General features: G+C 45.6%; 1 protein-coding gene across 3 annotated transcripts in view; it reads left to right on the top strand.

Moving 5' to 3' along the window:
- The window catches only part of LOC147733896 (uncharacterized), a 254485-nt gene that overhangs the window by 210871 nt on the left and 15947 nt on the right, over window positions 1-27667 (top strand). For all 3 annotated transcript variants that reach the window (XM_086952795.1, XM_086952796.1, XM_086952794.1), the window contains exon 9: window positions 4031-4156. In XM_086952795.1, the coding sequence (XP_086808921.1) occupies window positions 4031-4156 (126 nt within the window). The remainder of the gene's footprint in view (window positions 1-4030; window positions 4157-27667) is intronic.

The raw sequence follows: 27667 nt of genomic DNA on the forward strand, positions 1-27667 counted from the left end.
CTGGAATTGGGGTGCTACAGGGTGTCAAAGTGACACCCCCTGCACCCTTGCAGGATTCGGTATTTACCGATTCCCATTGATTCCTATGGGCTTCAAGGACCTTAGGAATCAATAGGAAATACCGATTCGGTATTTACCGAATCGGTAAATACCGAATCATACTGATTCGGTAATTCTAAAATAAGAATTACCTACATCTGCCCCCTTCCTATTTACCTACTCTTAAATACCGAATCGGTATGATTCGGTATTTCAGAGTAGGTAAATAGGAATTACCTACATCTGGCCCTTAATTTGTATATTTCTGCATTGCTGCCCATGGCATGGAGCAGCAATGGTGGGAATGGTATCTCATTCAAATGTTTTGCATTCATCAAAGCTTTGAAGTGTTGTAAGTCATCCCCATACTGTAGAACCACTAGGAAAAGCATGACAAATCACCTTTTATGAAATGCCTATTGTGGTTTCTACATTGATTGTGCTTGATAGCCACTGTTGATTGAGACAAATGCCAGCACAACACCTGCCTACAGTGGAATGATGTCATTGGTAAAAGTCAGGTGTACAATCATTGACAGCATTTGTTCTGTTATGAGTAATTATATAGAGAAATCTTCATGACTTCTGTATTTTCTTGACGTTATTGATATTATTATGGAGGTATCTTGTATATTGAAAACAGGTCTTTTTCGCCAGGCTCTGCTGCTCTAACAATCACCAACAACAGGCCTTCTAGCATGTGTGTTTGGTTGATGCCAGCTGGTTTTAAAAATAAGAAGACAAAAAGGAAAGCGGGTGGCATTATATTGTAGGAAAATTCTTAACTATCGCCTGAAGTACAATAGTTTGTTGATGTGGTGAATGGAGAGGGGCAGGGAGCTTCAAAGTAGGGTGGCTGTGATACTGGATCCTTCTTCGACTCTTCCCCATGTCGCCCTAGAGGGATTTTCTTCACTCATACATCATGCAGTGTAGAAAGCTGTAGTGGGTATCACTGCCTTTGTCTGAACACAATCTGCAAAGACACTGGAATGGAATGTTAGCTATGAGGTGATCCTCCTATGAGTCTTAGTAGGATCAATCAACAATTTCACCTAAGCTGCAACCTGATTTGCCAGCTAAAGTTGAGTATTCAGATTTATAGAGGGTATTTGAATGAATCCCAGTAAAGTCAAGGGGCTCAATGCCTGTGCTCAAAGCTGCAGTGATTGCCAGTTTTACTAGGAATCAATTGTATGTGGCTATAGTACATCCAATGATCGCTGGCCTCTCTACAGGAGGCTAAGACAGCAAAGGACGGGCCCGGAAATGTTCCACTTTTAAACATGCTATGCATGATTATTATTATTATTATTGCATTTCTTATATAGCGCCAGAATCGACCCCCGAAGGGGTATCTCCGCGCTTGCCTTGGGAACCCGTCCTGGTTTTTCCCTGTGAGATAGCCCCTATAGGGCATCCCCAAGGTGAAAACCAGGCATCCCGCCGCCGGGGGGCCGTTGTGGAGATTAAGCAAGCTTAATGCCCAGAGTTGCATAGTGTGAACCCATGATTAGGTCAGGCACCGAAGCGAGAATTATCGAGTCCGTGGACATTTGAGCTCAACACCCTGCCGCGTCGGGAATCGAACCCTGGTCCCGGGTCTGACCTCTGCTTCAGGGTCTGCCTGCTCTAACCAGTGAGCCACACTTCTCCATGATGCATCCATAAATATAACACGTGAAGCCAGAATATCAGACGATATCTCTTAGTGAACATAAATACAAGTTGCATATTAAGGGGCGCAGCACAGATTACTATAAACCCAACATCTTGGGGCCCGATTCACAAAAGTAACCTGAGACAAAATCGTAACTTTACAACTTTTGGTTTTCACAAAGAGCATTTAGGAGTAGTAAAGTTAAGAATCCTAACTCTACTACTCCTTTATGCCCTGTGAATACTGAAAGTCGTAAAGTTAGGATTTTGTCTGAGATTACTTTTGGGAATTGGGCCCCTAGGATACTATGTCAACAGAGGGAGGCTAAGAGGAGGGTTTCTCCACTCCAAGAAGCAGGAAATCAATGTGTAAGCTAAATGGTATAAGTGAATCTGCTGGAGCTGGTCCTGGATGGCCCTGAAGACTGAGGATTGTCCTACATTTACGCCCCATTCTGCCTCCATCCTTTTGTCATCAGTAACAAAAATTAGAACAGACCCCCGACCCCTTATGGATCTCTTTCATTGCTGATACAAGAATGCGATAATCATGTAAGAATTACTAGAGTTGCCCTCTTCATGAGGCTGAAAGAGGAGCTGAGGTTTGAATTTGGCCTCTCAGATCCAGTTAATTGAGGGTACACAGATAGCATCTTAAGCAGCGATGAGGCAAGCTCTTCTCTGAACTGTGCTGCATTTATCAACGATGCGAATCTAGGACCAAGGCGTGGACTTCATGTATCAACTCCTTGTGTAGCACTCAGTGAGGGGCAGTAGGTCAACGATGCTGCATACAAGCGAGGTTGTAACCAAGAAACAGCAACAGAAAATAGCCAATGATTCCCGGTCCAAGTTGATTGTGGATCACATTGTCTCTTATCCTCTGCATTGAACAGAATGAAGCTTTATGGTGCATACCAAGATCATGGCAACCATGAGTGAACACCGGTCTCACAAGACACCAGGAGCACGATGACTATTCCATCTCCATTCCCGGCCACATTTCCAAAGACGTTCGCCATAATGGCTAGGGGCCAGAGTTAAAAAAAAAAGGCCGTTTTTTTTCTGCTGATTCCCCACAGAGCTCGACTTGGGAAGCACCTTGTTATCCTATCAGGCTTCTGAAGCTCTGGTGATGAAACTAGCATTGAGCTACCATCAGCCTTCTGGTATACTGCAAGGTTATGAACGTCATGCGGGGACTAGTAGTACTAAATGAAATTGGGTGTGGATTTCCTGTACCCTTTCATTCCCTGTCTAGTGAGCCAATAACATAAATATCATTGGTGGCCAGAGGAGGGACAGGGGTGGCAAGGCTGTAAATAACTACATAATATGCTGCCAGGAAATCAGGGCTTAATATATTTTAAAAAACAGTACATTCCAGGACCCTTCTTGGAAGGTCACTGCAGCCTGCACCACCAATTTCCCCACCAGCACTACCAATGTCAGTATCAACACAACTACTAACTGTCACACTCCAACACTTTTGACAGTTCTGACTACTCCAGTACACCCAACGTGTAAGAAGCATTGGTAAAGTCAATAGGTCTTGCCTGTGCAAGAGCTATAGGATTTGCCAAGATGTTTAGCAATGCTGTACACCAGCCTGGCTGCAGTTCTGCATGGGTAAAAATGTAAGTAGGGTAAAAGAGAGTGGCGTTGAATGGAATGGAGTGTCGTGAATGAAAGTAGAGTGGAGTGTTATGAAGTGGTGTGGAGTAGCGAACAGAAGAGTTGAGTGGTGTGGAGAAGAGAGGAGTGAAATGGAGTGTCAGGGAGTGGGGTACAGTGTTATGGAGTGGCGTGGAGTGGAAGGGAGTAGAGATTAGTGGTGTAGAGTGGAGTACAGTGTCAGAGAGTTGAGTAGACTGTTGTAGAGTGGTATGGCATAAAGTGTTGTGGAGTTGTGTAGAGCAGAGTGGAGTGGCATAGAGGGTGTTGCATCGAGTTGAGTAAAGTGCTGTAGAGTAGAGTGGCATACAGTGCAGAAGATTGTGATAGAGTGTAATGGCATAGAGTGGAGTGTAGTAGAGTTGCAAGTTAGAATTCCAGAAGCTGTAAGAGGTGGTGTTAAAAGCAATCTATGCGCTGTGCAACTACCAAAGACATAACAATCTGCCTGCTGCAATGCCATATAAATGAACGAGTTTACTAATGAATGGCCAGAGCAAGCCAGCAAATGAACGAACTTCCGATCCTGCTCCTGAGACAAAACAAGTCAATTGTAGACGAGCTGTGTTAGAGGATGTCATGCTTTAAGTATGAAATGAGATGCACGTGTAGTATGACGCTTCAAGTTAATTTAAATATGTTATGCTTCATTTTTCAGAGGGAAACTGGGCGACAGATATGCCAGAACCACTGGCTACAACGAGGTCGCTGATTTGAACAATCTCGTCATCCTTTATCCTCAAGCCAAAACAACATTGACAAACCCCAACGGATGCTGGGACTGGTAATCAACCCCTTTTTATTGCGTTCACGTGGGGGCTATGTTTGCAATCATACTCCTGCTGCTGGCAGGCCGGGTGGCCCCTGGCACAAGGCGTCCACTAACCCAAGAAATGTGCTCATGTTACAGAGTAAACAGCCAGGGAGATCCTGGTTTGGACAAACTAACATTGAGCCTCTCAGAGCCAGCCTTTTCTAAAGCCGCTGCTTCCTTTGCAACTTTTAGATTGATTGTATCGTATTTGCTGGAGCCATTTTGTGGTTCAAATGGCTCCTATTTGCATATGAAGTCGTCTTCCAGTTCTTACTGGGAGTGTTGGGACACGGTATAACTCAGAGATTTAAAGCCTTTTGAATGTTTTTTCACATAATAAAATAGCCAAGATAAATATGCTCTCACTGGAAGGATTTAGACTGAAGTCTTCCTTTAATGAAACGGATTGCCATTCATCCCAAGGCTGATAAAGGGGGCATTGGGGAAACTCCGTTTTCTCTTGACCTACGCGAGTAAATATCAGGCAGTCAGAACACTAAAAGTTAATAGAAAGGGGGTCGTGATAAAGTTACGTTTGAAGAGGATGATTAATTTGCTTCTGACTCTCGAAAGAATCAGGATTTTAAAGTTTTTATAGATACATTGATGAGCAAGGTATCCCTTTGCAGGAAAAAGTAATGATGCAGCGATTCGAAAAGACATTCAACCAGGTGCAATTTTAAGAGTAAGAGAGAAAAGGACCCGCACCCACAGGTCACAGTCTCAAAGGCAGCCAGGGCCAGCCTGGAAATTAAAATTAGATTTGGGTATAATGTTCAAACCAGCCTCAAGATGCAGGAAGCCACACTAGAAAGAGCCCATGAGGAGATGGTTGAGTCATGGCAGCCCATCCTGCTCTGAAAGCTACCCCCTGGCCTGTAGGAAAGTCTGATGATTCTTTGATGAGACTGGTACAGTGCTTCTAAAAGCCGATCAGCTACGTCCACTGTAGAAATACATCCTTGCTGCATGCTTGTACCACATGCAGTGTTGCTGGATGGCCCCTAAATATTAAATGTTGAGTAAAAGCCACCCAGGGAGATATTTGATCAGTTCATAGAAATGCTTCTTGGCTAAAACAGATTCTATCACTAGGCATGGGGCACAGTTGGGTACATGTCAACCAAATGCAAAGTCTGGAATGTATTTCTTCCACATACCTGCCAGACTCTGAGAGATAGAAGTGTTTACTTGGAGATCTCACTTTTTTCTATTAGTAGTTGTCAGAAGGGTGAAGGTTGCCCTCCTCACTCCACCTTGTAAACCCTGTTGATTGATTTACTGAGAGAGGCGATGACTGTGTCATTATTACGCACAATCTTTCAACAATTACAGTCATTGCTCCACATAGAAGGATTAACAGGTTGGTCGAAAATTACTCAGCAACAGCCATAGCTTTCTGACCTTCAGAACTTATTAAGGATGGACCGAGCTCCACAGGTCTGACCTTCAGCGCATAGAAGAAAAACGCAAATATTGCAAAGAATTCTTCACAGTTACACACACAGGGCTAGTGACCCACTGACCCCTGCTTAAGCAGCTCAAGTGGGGACTGACTCTGGACTGGTGGGCTAGAGAATTGGATCCCAACAAAATCTTTATCAGTCATTTGTGGCCTCTTCAGTCTGCAGACAAAATGTTAATAAATAATGAATAGAGACCACCATGACAGAGGCGTTTGGGTGCAGGCAAACGGAAAAAGAGAAAGGAAAATCACGGAATGATGAACAAAGGGGACAAAACTGAGAGATGGACAAAAAGAAAAAGTGTGCATGAGAGAAAGATAGGAAAGAAAAAAGCTTGAGACAAAATATGAGTTGAAAGTTAGGAATGAACAGGAGGAAAAAAAGAGTGAAAGGAAGAACAGTGAAAGGAAATAAAAAAGGTGAAAATTAGGATATATGGGTGGAAGAATGAATACATGGAAGAGTGAAAGAATTGAGTGGAAGGGTGAAAGGATGGAGTGAAAAAGTGAAACAATAGATAGGTGTAAGGGAAAACGAATGTATGTTATGTTATTGGTGTTTTCATAGCTCACCAATCAGCCATGAGGGTATTAGCACGAGTAGGATTAAAGGAGTGAAAAGATTGCGAGATAAAAGAATGAATGTATAGAAGGAGGGGGAATGGATAGATAGTATGTGTGAAAGGATGTGTAAAAGGATGTATCACAGGGTGAATGCATAGAGGAAAGCGTGAATGGATGGATATAGGATGTATACTAGATGGATGGAAAGATGAAGGGATTGACAAGACCAGATAAATAGATACAAGGGTAAAAGGATTGATAAATAGATGGATGTAAGGAGCATGGAAGGTTAAAGGGAACCCTTCTATGTAAGGTGAGATTTGCTCACTTTGAGCCATATGTATCAACATCCTGATTTGCGATTCTCAAGTAGCGATTTTTTAGAAATAGCTATTTGAGAATTGCAAATAGGGATGTATGTAAAAAATTGCAATTTTTTAGCGATTTCTTAATATTCCTTAATTGCGATTAGCAAATTGCGAATTGCAATTAAGGCATACTTTCCCATTCATTTCTATGGGCCAGTAGGCCCATAGGAATGAATGGGAAGTTATTCTCAATTTGCGATTCGCAATTTGAGCATCGCAAATAAAAATTTCAAGGGTGCTGGGGTGTCAAAAGGACATCCTGACACACCCCTGAAATAAGCATGGGTGCACATGTGGGGCACATACATGCTGTAAGGGCATGTATGTGCTTCACATTGCACTTTGAAAAATGCAAAAAAGTGCACTTTTCAAAGAACAATAATCTTTAGTAACACATAGATTAGCCGTCTTCGGCTGTTGTGATAAACCGCGATCACGTGACACCGTTGCGGTCCAATCAGCACACTGGTTAAAAGTTAGCATCTGCTGTAGACTCACAGCGCGATTCCGAGTGGTTGAACACCGAAGCTCACTTCAGTTGCACTTCCGTAGGTACAAACGAAGACGATCTTGTTTCTTATTGTTTACTGTGTACATTTCTTACCGATTTAAGGCAGGATACATAAACTGAAACCTGAACACTGTTTATTTTATTATATATTCAGGTTTCTCTGATATATAACTTTGAGATAAACTTTGGTACTTTTTATCCGCATCGACTTACAGAACGCTGGTAATGATGTCTACTTCGTATTTGAGGTTCAGTTTGGGCAGTTGAGAAAATGCATGCACTGTTGGAATCCTCGTTACAGATTATGAAATGTTATATACTGATTCGTTTTTTGACTCATGAAAAGCCGTTTCGTTTTTGAGATTTATTGTTTGTTTATGAGGCTGGCTCAAAAATCCTTGTTTTTTTCTATGTACAGACCCCTGAAGAAGGGTCCCATATGACCCGAAATGCATTGGGTATATGTGGAATTATGAAGTGAATTGTACCAACCACACTATGATGTTAATGAAACATATGAATATGATCAAATAGAAAATAAAGAATACCTACAAATGTAAAGAAACTTCCTTGTGAATGATTGGACATAGAGAAATTTGAGGACGACCTAACGGTCAAAGTATAATTGTGCTCTTCCTAGTCATGGCACTCCACATCAGGTGTAGCGAATACTCTTTATTTTGGAATTACATCAGCCGGGAAGAAGAAAAATAAGACCCCTCCTACTCCCCCGGATAGATATAGGGTATAACATATTTTTTAAAACATTCCAGAACTTTCAGGTACTTAGTTATTAAACCCAAAATACCCTAGGGTTCATAAATGATGCAAACAAGGACTTAAATAAGGTAGTGTTTTATTCAGCATTAATCTGTGACGCTGTAAAGTCAGAACTGCCTCCTGTAGCTTAGACCCTATCTATTTTTTCCACATGTCCCCTTAAGCCCTTGGTGGTTTGGAGATGTTTGCATAAAATATGGGAGCAAAAATAACGTGTGGACAAAATGTTGTGTCAAGAACATCGTGAAGGTGAATTTCTATGGGTAAGCAAACTTTAACTTTACTTAATTCCATATATATGCACCTTGACTATATTGACTATATATATATATATCTTCAAGGTACCTAGATGTGGAATTGAGAATAGTAAATTTATACTTAAATCATTACACTTACCTTCTCAGTACTCAGTATTTTGAGCCTCTATATATTTTTGACATGATATTCTGTGCTCACGATATTTGCTTCCTTGGTACTCCGTCAGTCAACCGGCTTGGTATTAGCTTTTTACTCAGGACTGGTACGCAACCAAGTATCATTTAATTTGAGGAAAGCCACAGGTGGTAATTATATAAGATGCACCCACATCCAGGGAGAATGTTTTGATGTGCCTTTAAGAATGGTTGTGCAGAATTGACAGTGGCGGCTGCTTGTATTTGAAAGTGGAGGGACGATCGGGCAAATATTTCAACCCACTTTCAGGAACTGGCAGAAACCAGGAATGTCATTAGGCGCATGCCAAAGCTCTCAATCATGGACCGTTATAAGCCATGTTTATAATGGGCCACATGGAAGAATGACCCCCAGAGTTTTAGCAGCCAGCACCCACCATGGGGAAAGACAAAATATCATAGGGGCACAAGGTCTGCTGGGGCGCATTGCTAAATTTACAAAACCTACAACAATCCTGGATAAGGAGCCCACCATACCCCTTCTGATCAATGAACCATCACCCTACAAGACATTCAAGACTCTTGCTCCTCCATGGAGGGGAAAATCAGAGAGCTTCAAGCAAATTTCTCACTCATACGCAAAGACGCTGCAAACCACAGTCCCAGGTCTCAAAAAACTGGTACACCAGCTGAGATGCATGCTGAGGATGTAGAGGGCCACACCCGCCTCAACAGTCTCAGAATTGTGGGAATATTGAAGGGGTTAAGGGAGCCTCTGCCACACGGTTCATAGCAGAGTGGCTTAAGACACGGGTCTACAAAGATGACATTTCTGTTTGCTTCACGATTGAAAGAGCCCATGGATCACTGACCCTGAAACCCCCTTCGGGGACAACATGTGCCCCAACATTACTCGTGTCTTCAACTTCACAGATAAACAAGTGATACTCAGGGTCTCTCGGAACTAGATACACTGCCGTGCAACTAAGCATGAGTCATGATATTTCCAGATTACTCCTGTAAGGTTCAACAACTAAGACACACGTTCCTGGAGGTGAAACAAAAGCTGAGGGCCCTGAGGTTACAATACATGTTGCTCTTTCCGACTCACCTTAAAATGAGCTTCAAAAGAAGCAACTAGACTCAGTGAAGCGGGGGGCAATGCAATGGGTGGCAGACATCCTCCTCCTTTAGGTGACACGTCTAGTGGGCACCTGGTGCCCCTTCCTGGCCCTAATGAGGTACTCACAAGTGCTCTACGCAGGCTTTGTTACATTGATGTTGATACACCAATGCTTGCCAATAAAGGTGACTCTAGTATGGCAAGATAGAGGGAGTCTGTATGTGGCAGTGCCGGGCCTCCTCTTAAGTCGACCCTTAACAATACTTAGTGTATACACCCCCTTGCACCACTTAATGTCGACTTCCCCCACACACTAGGAGCACTGATTGAGTAATTCCCAGTGGGTCACAGGGTAGTGAAAATGAGTCTTGGCGGATGTACCGAGGGGAGTCGAGTCACAGCCTATCGGACAGCCTATCTGCTGGGGGCTTGGGACTACTGACAGACAACGATTGGAGGGAGGCGCTCACCTCTCCCAGGAAGACAGCTATAGCTTCTCAATTTCGACTGATCCGACTCAAATTTCTGCATAAAGAATATTTCATGTGGGAGGGGCTGTGGAAATTGGTGATGATAGCATCACCTAAATGCCTTGAGATCCAGCAGCAAAATAGGAACTTTCTGCATACAGTATGGGCCTGCAAGGGGTTCTTGCCCTTCTGGGAGGTAGTGCTTGCATGCCAGGGACAGATACTGGAGTGGAGACTACCCAGAGATTCTAAATTCACTCTATTACACATCATCACAGACAGTAACAGGTACCAGCAGTCCCTGGTGAAGCTGGGACTAGCTATAGCTAAGTGGGACATAGCCAAGGCCTGGAAGACTGAATCTCGCCAAGGTATAGAGGGATAGATGAAAGTCGGACCTAGACAGCTGCGTGGGCCGAGAAATTCCCATATATGCTGGCTGGGCATGTCCACAGACACATTATAAAATTTGGGCCAACTGGGCCCGCTACAGGGGGATTCCTTTAGAGAGACGAGATGCTTTGCTTCTGTTTCCTCGCTGGATGAGGAAATGCAGACCTTTGGCGCATTACACACAACTTGAGGATTAGAGGAGGGGATGGTGGAGTTAGTTGAAACATTTAAATGAACACTTGGATCCATAATTGGGTCTGTTCCTCGCCACGGGGAAAACTGTTGTTTATTGTAAGAGAATGCTCCTGCAACATTGCGTTCCGTTGTTGAAATGTGTATCTGTGTTGAATCTAATAAAGGGTGACATTAAAAAAAGAATAAATAGGATGAGCTAATTGAAGTCATAACCTTCAGGAATGCTAAAGCCTATTGGAGGCTGGTAAATAGCTCATTCTCCTTCAGTCAGCATCTGCTGACCTTAGACTGCACAATTTTTGGTACTGCCTTGATCGGCTATTGCTCCTCCCTTTTTGGCTATAATGATGGCAGGATACATCTTAGGGTTTTCCTATGGGCCTGATGAAGAGCTATCTAAGGGAGCAAAGATCAATTTTGGTAGTAATAACTGCTATGAAACTATCTCTTGCAGCAGATGTGGGCAATAGCCCTGCAGTTCTTCTACACGGAAAGCCAAGTGGTGGTCCTCAGCTCTTGTACCTTTTTTCAAATGGATTGTTCTTTTGAGGGGAGGGGCGAATTTGATGCTCTTTGAAAGGGCCAATTTAAAAGTTATCTTCAAAAAAGAAGATAGTAAAGCCACACAGAGTTATTGCATAATCTCTACTTGAATGCAATTTCCAAAGACTTCTCAAAATTAGTACTGAAATCACTCTTGGACCAAAATGTTGCTTATTTTTGGCAGACCTCCCTCAAGTAGAAGAGGATATTAACTCCTTTTCTTCTTAAATGCGCTTTGTAGATGATTTCATATTTATTATATGAAGATGAATTTGTACTACTGAATTACACTCCAGTTGGTCTACGGCATTAATGTAGGTCAAATAGATTACTCCAGTACTGGAACTTTCAATGATTTACATGCTTGAATGATTACCCATCGTCGAGATGGGAGTCCCCAGTACTTTAAAAAAGCAATGTAATAAAAGACATAGGGGCATATTATCAAGAAATGGCAGTAACATTATCGCCGCTTTAGCGGCAGAAAACTGCCGCTAAAGCGGCGATAATGGGCTTGATAATATCCCTTTGTAAATTCCCATAGAAGACTATGTTCTGGTGTGAACATGGGCTTCTATGGGAATTCTCTATGGCTGTTTATCAAGCCCATTATCGCTGTTTTAGCGGCAGTTTTCTGCCGCAAAAGCGGCGCTAATGTTAACGCCATGCTTGATAATATGCTCCATAGATTATAGAGGGCCTGGGCCTTTCGATTAAGTAACATATCCTAGTCATTTTTTTTAAAAAGGACTAAACTTATGACTCAACTAATCTGGTCACACCACCCTGTAGAACCATTTTGGCAGAAGCTCCATTCCCTCAGATTTTCTAATGCATGTCGAGCTAGGCATCAAAGGACTGAAAGGTATGTCACACTTCTCTTCTTAAAACATTGAAGGATCGAGGGCGACTACTATTATTGTTGCAAAAGCTCAAGTCTGGGGAAATCTGGTTTCTGTTGATGATAGTGAAACTTCATCTGTATCTTCATTTAAAATGCCTCTACAGTGAGTTAGCGATAAGAACCACTAAAAAAGCATCCAAAAACATCTTTCCAGACTCTTATAGACACGGCAGCCCTTCCAAGTCACCACATAAAAGTGACCCATACTTTCAAAAAACCTTCCTCTGCTCCACCAATGGATGGGTCATCATTGACATCACCATTGACGAGAAAGTCAATGTTGACGATGCCATCTGATGAAAACAGCGATGTCTGAGACTATCACCATATCCAATACAGCCTCTTCCTCATCAATGACCTCATCAATGACCCCATCGTCGAACAGCCATACTCCTATATCTTCAACAATACGAATTACAGCTTTATCGACACTCCCGACCCAGTCAAATGCATCATTGTCACTGACATTCTCATCGTCGATGACCTAGTTGATGTCATTGACGATGGGCAAAATTATATGTAAAAAAAAGTAAAAACCCTCACTTCTGCTCACACATCTCTGAGTAAGGTGTCTTCACTGCTACCCTGTCATCCTTTAGATGAGGAAGATTCTGAGGAGGAAGACCTCTTTGGACCAGCAAATTTCCCATCAGAACTTCATGTAAAATGCCAATAAGAAGAATCTGACAAGAATGGTATGCCTCCAGGAATACTACCAACAACCACAACAATATCATAAAGAGATGTGTGTCTACCATCATCACAGGTGTCAGTCGTTCAATTCATGTTGCCAGACTACAGGAGATGGTTTCCTCCAATGTCCCCTCCTGCTAGACAGATTTCAACACAGACAAGTTTAGTGCCTATACGGCCACCAGCTCCACAATCATTGCCGCCACCTCCATCAGCAGGAGTTCTCCGCAGGTGGCTCAGCTACAAGATCCCACCTCATCTGAGGAGGAAAGGGAGGAAGGTGAACTCCACAAACATCATGATGAATGGGATGATTACATATTACCAACACCATCATCTTCGTCGCTCCCACCCCCGTGGATTCCTCTCCGGAGGACATAGAAGGTTTTTACAACATCCAAGAAAGAGCAGTGGCATGTTTCGAATTACCTATGCCTGCAAAACAAAATGACTGCTTCCTTTATGACATTTAGGAACCTTTTTGAAAAAGTGTCAAGGCCATGCCTATAGACTTTATAGATTTATTGATTACCTTAGCATTAGACATTCAATTGGTGCAAGCTAGCGGTATCTTCGATGGCTCATCCAGGTCAATGAAGCAAAGGGCAAATCACTCACTGGGTGGACACAACCTGCACATCTGTCGGTTGGTTTACCCTTCTTAACTCAGGCTTCACCTTTATCTATCAATCAATCAGTATTTATAAAGCGCAGCTAATCACCTGATAGGGTATCCAGGTGCTTGCAGGTCCTGGAAGCTTATTCGAACAGCCAGGTCTTGAGGACCATTTCAAATTCTGGAAGTGAGGTGATGATCCAGAGGAGTCTTTTCTGTGATGTGGGAGAAGGAGCGTCCTCCACTTTTGTTCTAGTAGATGTGAGGAGTATGGGCAAGTGAAAGGGAGGCAGAGTATAGTCTTCTCAACGGTTGGTGGAAGTTTAGGCGGTGGTTAATGTACGCAGGTCCTTCGTTGTGTATAGCCTTGTGTGTGTGGGTCAGCAGCTTGAATTGGCACCTCTTCTGTATGGGGATCCAGTGGTGTTGCCTGAGGTGGCGTGTAATGTGGGTTCGTCGAGGAAGGCCGAGAATGAGTTTGACTGCGGCGTTCTGTATGGTCTGAAGTCTCTGTAGAATGTGTGCGGTGATTCCTATGTACAGGGTGTTGCAGTAGTCCAGTTAGCTGGAGATGAGGGCTTGTGTCACAGTGCGTCTCGTGTATAGAGGTAACCACTTGAAAATCTTACGGAGCATGTGCAGAGTGAGGAAGCAGTCGGAGGAGATGCCGTTGATCTGTATAATTTCATGTTGAGCTTGTTGTCTATGATGATTCTGGTGTGGTTGAAGGGGATGAGTGTGGGTCCTAGGTGTGATGGCCATCAGGAGTCGTTCCCTGTATTGCTGCTGTTGCCACAATTACATTTGTCATGCATCTGGTTGAAGTTGGTACTGGTGGTGGTGGGGTTGTCAGTGAGTGAAAGGATGAGTTGGGTGTTGTCTGTGTAGAAAAATATGTAGAGGGTGTGGGATCTGAAGATGCGTTGAAGAGGTTGGGGCAGAGGAATGAGCCCTGATGGACCCCGCAGGTTATCTCCTTCAGTTCAGCGGTGAAAGGTGGGAGGTAGATCCTCTGGGTTCTTTCGGTGAGGAAGGAGGTGATCCATCTGAACGTGTCCCCTTCCATTCCGATGTGGTGGAGTCTTTAAATCAGTGTAGGCTGGTTTATGATGTTGAAGGCTGCTAAGAGGTCGAGGAGGTTCAAAGCTGCTGTTTCTCCTGGGTTGGGGAGGGTTCAGATGTTGTTGATGGCTGTGATCAGGGTGATTTTGGTACTATGATTGCTGCGGAAGCCGGATTGAGAGGCATCGAGTAGCTGGTTCTGCTTCAGGTGTGTCATGAGTTGATTGTTGATGATCTTTTCCAGTACATTTGCTGAGAATGGGAGCAGGGAGATTGGCCAGTAGTTTTTGAGTTTTCTGGGGTCAGCAGAGGATTTTTTGAGTAGTGGTCTGACTTCGGCATGTTTCCAGACATCAGTAAATGTTGCAGTGGTGATAGAGGTGTTGAGTAGGGTGGTGAATTCCTGGCTAATCCTTTAGTTACCAAAGTTGAAGATGTGGTGCGTGCATTGGTCTGTGGGAGCTCCTGAGTGGATGGATTTCATGGTGGACGTGGTGTCCTGGATGGAGAGGATGTTCCAAGTGGTCAGTGTGGGGTTTGTGCCAGTTACATTGGTGGCATATCTGTAGAGGAAGTCCCTAGGTATGGTTTGGGGTTAAAAATTTCTGTAAATGATTGTGATCTTGTCGTGGAAGAAGAGGGCGAGGTTGCCGTACAACTCCTCTGGGTGTGATGGTGTTTTCGCTGGCAGCTGGGTTGGAGAATTCCTTAACAATGTTTAAATGTTCCTTGGTGTTGTTCGTGCTGGTTTTGATGCATGTGGCAAGGGCTGTCTTCTTTGTTCCCCTCAGCAGGCGGTGATAGAGGTTGAGAGAGGTCTTGAAGGGTGCCCTGTTGGAGGTGTCCTTGCTGGTGCACCATCTCCTCTCCAACTGTTTGCTGACTCATTTCGCTGTTCTGGGTGTACCAGCTGGCCATTTTGGAGGATTTTCTCAGGATGTTGTGCTTGATGGGGACAATGCTGCTGTTGTGTTCTATCTAGGACCCCGATCAATATTGTGACCTCATGCCCCTATACGGCTATAATCAATAGATATCCCTATAATGGCATACACTATCAGAGCCATATTTCAGTAACTTGTCTCTGCAGCTCATTACAGTACATGACACAGCAGAAGCCACTTCCTTAGATTCCTAGATAACACACCGAGTTCTTTCGACAGCTCAAGCCCCCCAGCAACCTGGGAAAGCCCCGCTTGCTTTGTTTTGATTAGTAATAGAACTCTTGCAAGCACTGTAAGAACGACCAGTTCTTAGTGACATCTTTATTGACGTCTTATGTCCAAAAACTTACGTCAAACTCGGCACCTTTCAGGTATAAATAATACCAACATTGCCTTAAGCAAACACGGTGGTGGTGAATACTGGAGCAGAACAGCTGTCCCTTGCAGAGAGCCCAGCAGATGCGAGACGCCCAAGGACGCTGCCCCTCCTCCTTGACGCGCTGAGAAAGATGCTGTCTTTTCTCCTGCCGAGAAAATCCAGCTCCGGCGTTTCCAGCCTACCCTTGCAGGTAACTGGAATATCGAGTCCTGAGAGGAGATAGCAGACCTCCAACATTCTATTCCAGAGGTACGGTGCTGACTAAACCCTTAGAGAGAATTCTTGAAGCAAACCCTTGGCAAAACCAACTTAACTTAAACTGCTACTTCCTTGCTCCCTCCCATGTATTAGGCTTAGGTCAGGTACACCGGGGTAGGCGTAGTTAGAAGCACCAGTTGAGGACGTTAGCCAAATGTATATATGAATGTATATATATTTTATTCATTTTAACCATCTTATGGCTAAGAAACCATATCAATGCTTTTACAGTATTATTTCGCAATACTCCTTTTACTGTACGCACTTTTTATAATAACAAGTCTTGCCATTGTGGCAATTCATTTCTCTTGCATGAGAAGGAAGACTGTTCAATAAATAATACCTTCTATCCTCTGCATAACTGGTGAAAGTAATCCTGCACAACTGACTGAGTGAAATAGCTGTCTATTGTTTCACACGACTCTAGAGATTGACTCTTATTCCGAGGAGCAAAGTTGTCATGTTAATGTGGTAGTTGGAAAACTGATTCCCTTCTTGTCTGAGCCAGGGAAGCTGATCACTTCCTATTCAGTCAAGAAAGTTTCCAGTGACCTCTGAGCTAGCTGGTACAAAACCAATTAAGTCTAACATAGTCAGTAGAGACCTAGAAGACCGCACTCCTACGTCTACACTGCTGTTTATGTTCTTCCAATGCGCAGGGCCTATAGGGAAAATAGGAACTACACTACATGGCGCCCAACGTTTGGTAAGGCGATAAAACTAACGCAAAACGTTAGAGTAACTCAGTCGTGCTTTTTCACACAGACCCTTTCTCCCGTAAATACTCCAATAGACGTCTGGAGTGGGTGAAAGGTTAAAATCCGCCCAATCTTAGTAGGAAGAGATTCCTATGTAAAGCTTCTGGTTTATTCAACGTTGAAGGATACAGTGTTCCAAAATATTGTGCACCTAATCTTTGTTTCCTTGGAAACCTGCTCTGCAAACCTTCATTAATACAATGTCAGTAAATGGCAATAGCAACGGAACCAATGAAGTCGCAGCAGACACGACTCAGCAGGGTCCCGATGATACAGGAATTAATGAACCGGATGCGATTATCATCCCGGCAAACATAAGAAAAACTATAACGTTAAAACTTATAGAAAACGGACTGACCTCACGAGGTGGTACCGTCATTTTCGTGATAGAGGCACACGAATATCGGCAGACAGAGGTATTCTATTCATGGATAAACTTTCCAGCGGCAAATGCTACAACAAACGAGTTCCACTTTTACAAAATAGAGGAACCACCGGATGAGTACGCTCCTTTCGAGGAGATTGAAATCCCATTAAAATACCAAGAGCACCTGCTCTGGTTTAAAGGCGCCCTAAAACACAATGATCACATCACCAGGCTCGGTCCACTAGGTAGACCAGGAGCAACGTGGCCGGTTCTAGCCAGCTACACACTACATCCGGACATTGAAAAAATGTCTCGCGAAGAGCTGTTAGCACAGCTAAAAACATTAATTAAAATACATAGACAATTAGTCCAATATGTAATGCGGACTGCAACAGTCCAAACAGCTGTTAATGTTCCACAGCTGACCCCTCATCAGGGGAACACAAATAAAATTACACCACAGAACATACAATCATGTCTTGGTAAAACACCCGTAAAACGGGAACAAATCCCTTTCTGGTTAGCACAGAAAATTACTCAAATAGAGGCAGTATTTCAGAATACTACCACTATTGAGAAACACAGAATTCTGACTATCTGCCTTCCAATGGGGGTCGCACCACACGTGGAGGACTGTGACACTTGGGGTACAGTCTTTGCTTCCATTTACACAAAAACACATGGTGTTCCGTCCATGGCGGTAATACCAGATGTGCTAAAACAAATTCAGAATGAATACGGTCCAGAACCTGCTTTAACTCTTGGTATGAAATTACTGAAAGACTTCAAGCAGGTCTCGGCTATATTACTAGCCAACATAAAAGGAGAAGCAGCATCTGTGGCGATCCGCCAGAAATTGAAAGAAACAGATATAACAGATCAACCAATTGAGCTTGCCAGAATTATAGAAAAATGCTATGAAGAATTAGGTAGAGATAGTTTGGGTGGGAAACCTGTAAAACCACAACTACTTGAAAATCCTGAAAAATTATTTATTAAAAATAATCTAAACACTCCTAAAAAGAGCTGGGATGGAAATAAACAGTCCACTCCCAAAGAAAAAGTTTTCCAGTCCAGAGGAAGGTCTCCTCGGCGGAGGGAAAGAACTCGGACTCGAGAACACCAGTCTCCCCAGTGGGGAGCACTCTGAGAAAAGATATAACCTTAGAAATAGGGATAACTTGAAAAAGCCTGATAGATATCAAAGTATTGATACACGTCCCTCTCGATCTTTTTCGCAGAAATCGGAAAGAAGAGGACGGTCAGACCCAGGAGAGCACACCAAGTCCAAAGACAAGGAACCTGCTCAAAGTAAAAAATTACAATTTCCAAGAAAGAAGGTAGCCAGTTTTAGAGTAATCGAACAAGCCGAGAATACTGAGGACACAGCTGAAAAACGGAGAGTGGGCACAGACAATGCTAGACAGTGCAGCAGAAATCACCATAGCTCGCAAGATTCTGATGAGTCATCTGGAGACAGTGGACACGAATGAATACATTCAGGTAGAAACTGCAGATACCAGAGTTAGCGAACCTCATAAGATATACGAAATAACACTGCGTATAGAGGGAGATAAGACTAGAAAAATAAAGGGTCTATTTTGGGATAACCTCTCAAAAGACTATGACATCCTGTTAGCTGAGAAAGATTTGCCCCAGAGTTTGTCAGGGAGTGCCCTCATGGCGAAGAAATGATTATGCCTGCCTTCTCGAATCACATTCCGATTCACACTAAATATATATATGCAAGGAAATGGGCAGTATTATATAAAAATCATGTAGGATGGGATGAGGACTCTCCTCCCCACAAAATCCAGTTAAAATGTCAACCTACTGCACAAAGGCAGTACCCTATTAAGCAAGAAGCTAAAAAACAGGTCAGGGAGATTTTAGATCAACTTGAATACCAGGGGGTGATTGAAACATGCACCTCTCAAATGAACAATCCTTTGTTTCCTGTTTCCAAACCAGACGATTCGTATCGTCTAGTCCTGGACTACAGACACCTTAACTCGTGTTGCAAAACATTTGCGGTACAGAACACGCACAGTGCGACACTGATGAATAACATAGTTCGGAAAAAATACAATACAGCATTAGACATATCTAATGGGTTCTTTTGTCAAAATATTGCACCAGAAAGCAGGTACTTGACCGCTTTCTCAATAATGGGGTCACAGAAAAATTTCTGTAGGCTCCCACAGGGGTTCAAGAATAGCCCGGGATTATTTTCAGCCAGAGTAACAGAATTACTACAAATCTATGATGATGAGGCATTATCTTATGTCGATGACATCTATCTCACAGATGACGACTTGGATACTCACTTGAAAAGGGTGAACACCATAATACTTGGGTTCGCAGCAGAGGATTACAAATTCAACTTTAAAAAGTCAAGAATTGCCCATCTGACAGTCTTATTTTTAGGATACGAATTATCAAGTGAAGGAAAAAGCCTAGCAGACAACTTCTTAGAGAAGTGCGCTGTACTCCAAGCACCAAAAACGCTGAAGAACTTACAATCGATTCTAGGCTTCCTGAATTTCGGAAGAACTTACATTCTAAACTACGCAGAAAGGATTAAACCTCTCTACGAATTAATAAAACCTGATTTTAAACCAATCAACTGGACTCAAAAACACACGGAAATTTTGAGATCACTGCAAACAGACATGTTAGCAAAAACAAAATTAGAAACACGTGACAATACATGCAACGTTGTAATCCGAGTAATCCCAGGAAGATGCGGATTCTATGTCAGGACCGGAGGCTTCAGATTATGCTTTTCTCTCTTCGCTGTTTATTAACATAACATCGCACAGCAGCCAGAAAAGCATCAAACTTGAAATTTTTTTTAGTATTCCCAACACAGGAATATCAGAAAACCTCGTAATAACATTGTTTAATAACTACAAATCCCATGAGATCAACATAAGGCAGTCCTTCTCCAGTGTCCATAAATCCCAATATAAGGCGTCCAACCAACAAACTCCTCCTCTTTCTTCGCTGCTTCGCAGCCAGTTAAGTGCTATTCTCCCTCTCTTGCACATTTTGTGTTTGTTGAGGTTTTGTGTTTTTTCTTATATTCTATTGGAATTGACTGTTGCTTTGGGGGGTCTGTGGGGTTTTTTCCCTTCCAGAGCCCCTTCCATCGCGGGGACGCCTTCGCCCCTTACGCGATGTCCCCGTGTATTCCGCGGTGTTGAGTTCGCCGCTAGAGGGCGCCATTGCGTCTCGCCTGCCCGCGCGCAGCTTCCGTCTCGCTGATTGGAGCCGCGCTGGGGAGTCGACATCGCAGGTGCCCCGCTGCCGCCTAACCCTGACGCCCTCTTGGGTTGGACTGTCCTGTGCTTGAACGCCCCGGTGGGGTCTGTACTGGTGGTTGTAACCACGTTGAAGCCTGCGGGCGATTTTTCAGCACCTTTTTCCTACATCAGCTTCCACTGGGGGGTTCCCCGCTCGAGCGCGCTGGGAGGCGGTGAGACCCGGTCTCTGGAGAGAGGGTCGGCGCGCTGTGAAGGCTGGTGCTGCCTTTTTGATTGCCCGGTTCCACCGGCCTACAACCCCTGCTGACCTTCGGTTGGCCCACACGTGGCTGTCTGTGTACGCCATCGGAACCCTCAGTTTCCAATTTATTCTCTACTGCGTGGTGGACACCATGGCTGAGGGGTACTATGTCGAGGAGGAGGAGTCACACCAGTACCTCCAAGACGACGAGTTCTATGCGTCTGTGGACCAGACGATTTACCGGTGCGTGCAGGAAATCGTTGGGCCTATGGAGGACAGACTTTCAGCCCGCATTGTCGAAGAATGTGCCAAGTTGGCACCGGCCCTAGGGGGGTCTCCCGCCAACGATCCTTGCCGGCCTCCGGCGGCCAAGAAGCCACGTGGGGACGCGGGTCCCAGTGGTTCACAAGGTGTGAACAAGGACGCCTTCGAGCGCCTACGCGACGCTTTCCTGGCTAAGGCATCCGGGTCGGCCTCCGAGGCGCCTCCGCCTCAGACCCCTTCAGCGCCAGCGGACGTTGTCCCGGCCTTCCCGGGGGGTGTTTCCCCCGCGGATACGGACGACGACGACGACGTGGACTCCGTGCGGTCATGGCGACCGGCGTCCAATTCGACGGAGTTGCCCAAAGACACTTCAGGCATGCTGGACCCGGACGAAATCATGCACCCGCGGTCGGCCGCTTGGGCGCCTGGTGACAAGGTGGCGCAATTTGTAGCGGGCCGCCTCCGCAAGCCCTTGGAGAAGGAGGCGCGCAGCTGTTTGAGGGGCGAATGTCCCGCCCGACTTTGGAGGGGAAGGTGGCCATGACGCCGGAGCTCGATGGGAAAATGGCCACCTTCATGGCGAAGTTCGTGAAGGACCCCAGGAAGGGGATCGACCGTTCCTGGCGCTCCTGCCAGGACAAGCTCTTGGACACCATTGGCCCCCTCACCAAGATCCTCGATATGGCCGAGGAAGCCAAGGTGTCGGGCAGCGCCATTTGCCCGGAAGTACTGTCCAACTGGGCGCAGCGGGCTGTTATCTTCCTGGGGAATGCCAACTGTGCCCTTTCGACCGAACGGCGTCGGTCGCTGCTAATAAAACTGGATCCCAAGTTGGGCGATTTGGCTTCGTCGGAAGCTGGCGCCGTTGCCCAAGGAGGGCTCTTTGGCGAGCCATTCATAAAAGAACTGGGGAAGTTTGTTTCCACCTTCACCTCCCTGGATAAGGCCCAGTCAACCATCAAGCGGGTCTTCCACCAGCGTTTTTCCCGGGGGGCTGGTCGTGGTAGGGGCCTCACGACCGGCCGTGGTGGTCAGCAACAGCCCGGAAAAGGGCATGGCTGCGGCAGAGGGGGCTACAACTCCTCCGCGAATTACAACAACTTTTACCCCACCAGAGGTCAGCGTTTCAGAGGACGCGGAAAATTCCGGAACGACTCCGGCGGCAACAATTCACACGGTGAGTGTTATCCCTGCGGATCAGGTTGTTATTGGGGGGAGGTTGGCGTGTTTCCCCCAGGCGTGGGAGGCTATTACAGCGGACGCATGGGTCCTTCAGACCGTGCGGGGGTTCCGCATAGAGTTTTACGACCAGCCGCGCCAGGTAGAGCCTCCTCGGCCCATAACGTTTTCTCAATCGGACGCGCTCTTGATCAACGAAGAAGTCTCGGCGCTGCTGCGCAAGGGGGCTATTTGTCGAACAACGCGCCACCCCCGGGGTTTCCTGAGCAATATTTTTCTTGTGGAAAAGGTGGACGGGGGCAGACGACCAGTCATCAACCTCAGGGAGTTCAATGGCTGGGTGGTGTACAACCACTTCAAGATGGAGGGCATCCATCTTTTGAGGGACGTTTTGCTCCCGAACGACTGGATGGTCCGTCTGGACCTCAAGGATGCGTATCTGGTGGTTCCAATTTACCCCCCGCATCGTCGTTTCCTTCAGTTTTGCTGGAAAGACATGGTGTTCGAGTTCAAGGCCCTTCCGTTCGGTCTTTCCTCGGCCCCTTGGTGCTTTACAAAAATTCTGCACCCGGCCATTGAAACCCTGCGGAGTCAGGGGATTCGGCTGATCGTCTATCTGGACGACATCTTGCTGTTGGGCCAGGACCCGAGCAAGTTGGCCGCTCATCTGTCTCAGACAGTCTCCCTGTTACAAGGTCTGGGGTTTATTGTCAACAGGGAGAAGTCGGTTTTCGCCCCCGCCCAGCAGATGGTGTTCCTGGGCTTTGTGGTGGACTCGGTGAAATCGACTCTCAGTTTGCCGTCCAGAAAGATGGCCAAAATCAAGCATGTGCTTCGGCAAACTATCTCCAAATCGCACACCTCCCTCCGGCAGGTGGCCAGAGTAGTGGGCCTTCTCTCATCGTCCATTCAGGCGATATTCCCGGGCCCTCTTCACTATCGGGCTCTTCAGCGAGTGAAAGCGCATCATTTGCGCAGAGGGCTCTCCTACGACCGCTTGATTCCCCTGTCGGTGGAGGTCAAAGAGGAAATGTCTTGGTGGCTCGCCCACATGGAGGCGTGGAACGGCCGCGCGATTTTCGGGTCCGTTCCGGACTTGGTGATCGAGTCCGACGCCAGCAGGTCTGGCTGGGGCGCCCGCTGCGGGGATTTCTCCACAGGCGGCGCTTGGTCGTTCGACGATCAGCGACTTCACATCAACTGCTTGGAACTTCTAGCAGGTTCGTTCGCCGTCCGTTGCTGGACGAGGGACTCAGTGAAGTCATGCGCCCTTCTGCGGATGGACAACGTCTCAGTGGTTCGGTACGTGAACCACTTAGGGGGTCCGCGATCAAGAGCCCTTGCGGACCTGGCGAAAGACTTTTGGGATTATTGTCTCGCCCATCAAGTCTCGGTTACGGCAGAATACCTGCCGGGTCGGGCCAATCAGGTGGCGGATTGGCACTCGAGATATCTTCGAGACTCCAGCCTGTGGAAGCTGGATGTTCAAGTGTTCCGCTGGCTGGCGGCATGCTGGGGACCGTTTTCCATAGACCTGTTTGCGTCCCGTCTGGACTTCCAGCTCCCGAGGTTCTTCAGCTGGAGACCGGACCCCTCGGCGGAGGCGATGGATGCGTTCCTCCAAGACTGGAGTCAGGAACGGCCGTATGCCTTCCCGCCTTTCTCCATGATAGTACGGGCCGCGGCCCAGATTCGCCGTCAGATGGCGGACGTGGTGATGGTGACGCCCGTGTGGAGGTCGCAAGTGTGGTTTCCAGTTCTGCTGGAACTTTCCTGGGATTCTCCAATCCTACTCCCCCGGCTTCCTCGTCTTCTCCTCAATCCAGACGGGGTCCCTCACCATCTCCTCCAGGGTTCTCTCCGCCTCGTGGCATGGAGGCTTTCAGGCGACGTTGGTCGCTCCCTGGCCTTTCGAACTCAGCTCAGCACTTTTTGTCCAAGGCCTGGGCAGGCAGCACTGCCAAGGGGTATAGATCGGCTTGGACCAGGTGGGTTCGTTGGTGTCTTCGACAGGATTTGGATCCCATGGTCGCAGGCCTCGTTCCTATCCTGAATTTCCTTGCAGAACTCTCTACCGCCGGCTTAGCATACCGGACGATTAATACGATACGTTCTGCCATATCTGCGGCTCATGTGCAGCTGGATGGAGTGGCGGTCGGGGAACATCCCCTGGTATGCAGGCTCCTTAGGGGAGTGCGTCTGGCTTTACCGCCGGAGCCACGGTATTCCGTCCTGTGGGATGTCAACGTGGTGTTGAACCTTTTTCTTTCCTGGCAGCCTAACAAGTATCTTTCCTTAAAGGAACTGTCAGCTAAACTGGCGATGCTCCTGTGCTTAGTGTCTTGTCGCAGGGTGTCTGACATGCGTGCCCTTGATGTCACGGCGAGAGCGTTCTCCCCGGATGGGGTGACCTTTACCGTGGGCCGACGCACGAAATCGGCTACGAGGTCTATTTCCTATCCGGCATTTGCAGATGCCCCTAAGTTGTGTGTGGTACAGTGTTTGAAGACCTATGAGGATGTCACAACGGAACTTCGCCCTCCGGGCGAACGGCAGTTACTGATTGCGCTGCGCAAACCGCACAAGGCTGTCTCTTCCCCCACTATAGCCCGGTGGGTACGTTGGGTTATGCAGGAAGCTGGTATTGATACGAGGCAGTTCGGAGCTCACTCAGCAAGAGGGGCCATGGCCTCTAAAGCATTTGCCCTTGGGGCACGATTAGAAGACCTCATGCGCGCTGCGGACTGGTCTTCGGATTCCACCTTCAAAAGGTTCTATTTTAAGCCAGTGGTGGATATTGCTAGTTTGGTGGTGGACAAGCTTTAAACAAGCATAATCTGAAGCCTCTGGTCCTGACATAGAATCGAAATTTGCCTAGCTTAGTAACGGTAAGTTTCAATTCTATTAAGGACACGGAGGCGAGGATTATCCCACCCATACCTCCTGCCGAGATCCCGCCCGTACTGGAGTAAGTAATCTGTTTTCCGATTTGCAGTATGGTTACTGTTTTCTTGGGTTGCATGTCGATTGACTTGATGCTCTGCTTTGTTGATTTGCCTTCATGCTTAGCGGGTATGGCTTAGCTCACGCTGTTTTTTTTCCGCCAGGGAATGATGGTGCGAAACGAGACGCTTGAGACTTTGGCCTGACTCGCCACGAAGAAAGAGGAGGAGTTCGTTGGTTGGACGCCTTATATTGGGATTTATGGACACTAAAGAAGGACTGCCTTATGTTGATCTCATGGGATTTGTAGTTATTAAACAATGTTATTACGAGGTTTTCTGATATTCCTGTGTTGGGAATACTAAAAAAAATTTCACGTTTGATGCTTTTCTGGCTGCTGTGCGATGTTATGTTAATAAACAGCGAAGAGAGAAAAGCATAATCCTCGCCTCCGTGTCCTTAATAGAATTCAAACTTACCGTTACTAAGCTAGGCAAATTTCGATTCAGGTACCTGACCTCTAATGAGGGAGAAACAGTACCAATAGCTTACAAATCTCACTTGTACACACAAGCAGAAAAAACATTCAGTCAGAAAATACTGTGAAGGCAGTGCAAACTGCTATAGCGAAAGAACGAGAACTAGCACAAGGCAAAAGGATCAATGTTCTCACAGCGGAATCCGCCTTCAAGGCACTATTCAGCCCAGTAAACCTGCCTACAGTATCACTGGATCCGAAATGGATACAGTGGGAAAATTCTCTTGCTGCAGAAGACGTGAAATATTATTTCGCCCCGCACATGAAAAAACTGAATGATTTAAATTATGAAAAAGAATATCCTCTGCCAATCGAAATTATCCCTCTAGAACAATATGAATGTATCATATATACAGACGGATCAGCACAACCCGCAGTTGGGAGTAAACAAGCTTATAGTGCTGCGTGCGCGATTGTTAAAGGTCGTTGGCACAAAGGAAAATTTAGACCACTGGTCACTAAAACGCAATTTCTAGGAGATTGTACAGCTCAGCGAGCTGAACTACTAGCATTTAAGATGGCGCTTGAGAATACCGATCGCGAATTCCCCACACTTATAGTGTGCGATTCATATTATTGCGTTCAATCTTATAATGAATACTTGCAGAATTGGGTTGAAAACGGGTTCAAAGATGCAAAGGGTGGCACAATCAAGCATAAAATGCTTTGGGAACAAGTAGTTCTTTTACAGAAAGAACTACGAAAGACTCACGTGATACACACTCTGAGTCATCAACGTGATGGCGTTCACGTTGAGGGAATTCATTGGCTGATGAAGCCGCGAAGGCAGCTGTGCAAACGGCTTCCGTAGCTGCTATCATCCGGTCAAAAACAAAAATAGACAGCGATATACTACAAGCTGTCAGTGCGTCAGTAAAAGATGATAGAAAAACACTCCCAAAAGGCTTTCCAGAAAAGTACTCATATTTAACAGATACGAATAATGTTCCTTTTGCTCGAATCCCTGGAGTGGGGGATAGAATAATTCCAAACATGGAACACAGGTTAGGACTAATTACAGCTGCACACGAAGGGCTTGCTTCTGCACACGCTGGTGTTTCCGCCACAATATCATTATTAAAACAAAGATATTGGTGGCCGCGCATGAGAATACAAACTAAGAAATATGTGCTTGAATGCGAAATATGCCAAAAAATGAAAGTATCAACAGTGAAACGACCAGCGCAGACACCCCTTCTCATCTCAGATAAACCATTAGCATGTGTTTACCTGGACCACTGTGGTCTCTTACAAAGGGATGGCAACTATAAATATATCATGGTCGCAGTGGATTCCTGTACGAGATTCATATGGATGTGGCCCCAGCGCTCGGCTGACGCCAAAACTGTTATAAAAGTTCTGCGAGTCTTTATCGGCACATACGCAATTGCCATGCTTCATTCTGACCAGGGTCCTGCTTTTAGCTCTCGAGCTTATAGGGAGGCCATGACCAGCATGGGAATTGGATTGCGATTCTCTTGTCCATTTCACCCTGAGGGAAACAGTGTAGTGGAAAGAAAAAACCGAGACATAAAGCAATCTATAACAGCGAAGGTATTAGGTTCGGGTGATGGGTGGGTCAAACATTTAACAAGTGTCCAACTTAGTCTTAATAATTTGCCAAGAAATTCTCTAAAAGGTTTCAGCCCGTATGAACTATTGTTCAGAACTAGAATGTATATTCAGGATCTTGATAGTCAGGCTTCAGTGGTAAAAGATAAAAATAAAGACTTTGACATCAAAGATCGTTTGGCTGTTTTACAGGACTTGAATGAAACAAGAAAATCCTTAAGCAACATAAAGTTAAAGCAACAGCCATCTACCACTGAAGACACACCACCTGTCCCAGCAAGACCTGTCTGGATTCCAAAAATTGGGGATCTGGTCAGAGAAAAAATAGCGGTGAAGAAGGAATTTGGGCCTTCTTACAGAAAACCAGTACCTGTCTTAGCAATTAACGGAACAAGATCAGTAGTACTACCGCTCCTTGCTGGTAAAAAGGAGAACCGAGTTGTATCCATCGACCTGGTGAAACCACAAGCATGTGGCCTATAATCAACAGTAGGCCCAGTGGACTCCCAAGAAATAACAGAATACCCAAATTTGCAACAATCCAAGAGGTTCAAACTGAAAGACTAATCACATTTGATAGTGCACAGAGAAGGACTATGCAATAATGCCATGGAACTCGTGCCTCTTGGAACTCAAATTGAAACAGTTCATCATGGAACACCAGTCTACAATGATGTCGCATTAGAATGTGCT

Source organism: Lissotriton vulgaris, chromosome 1_2 (genome assembly GCF_964263255.1).
Source record: "Lissotriton vulgaris chromosome 1_2, aLisVul1.2, whole genome shotgun sequence".
NCBI classification, from domain to species: domain Eukaryota; kingdom Metazoa; phylum Chordata; class Amphibia; order Caudata; family Salamandridae; genus Lissotriton; species Lissotriton vulgaris.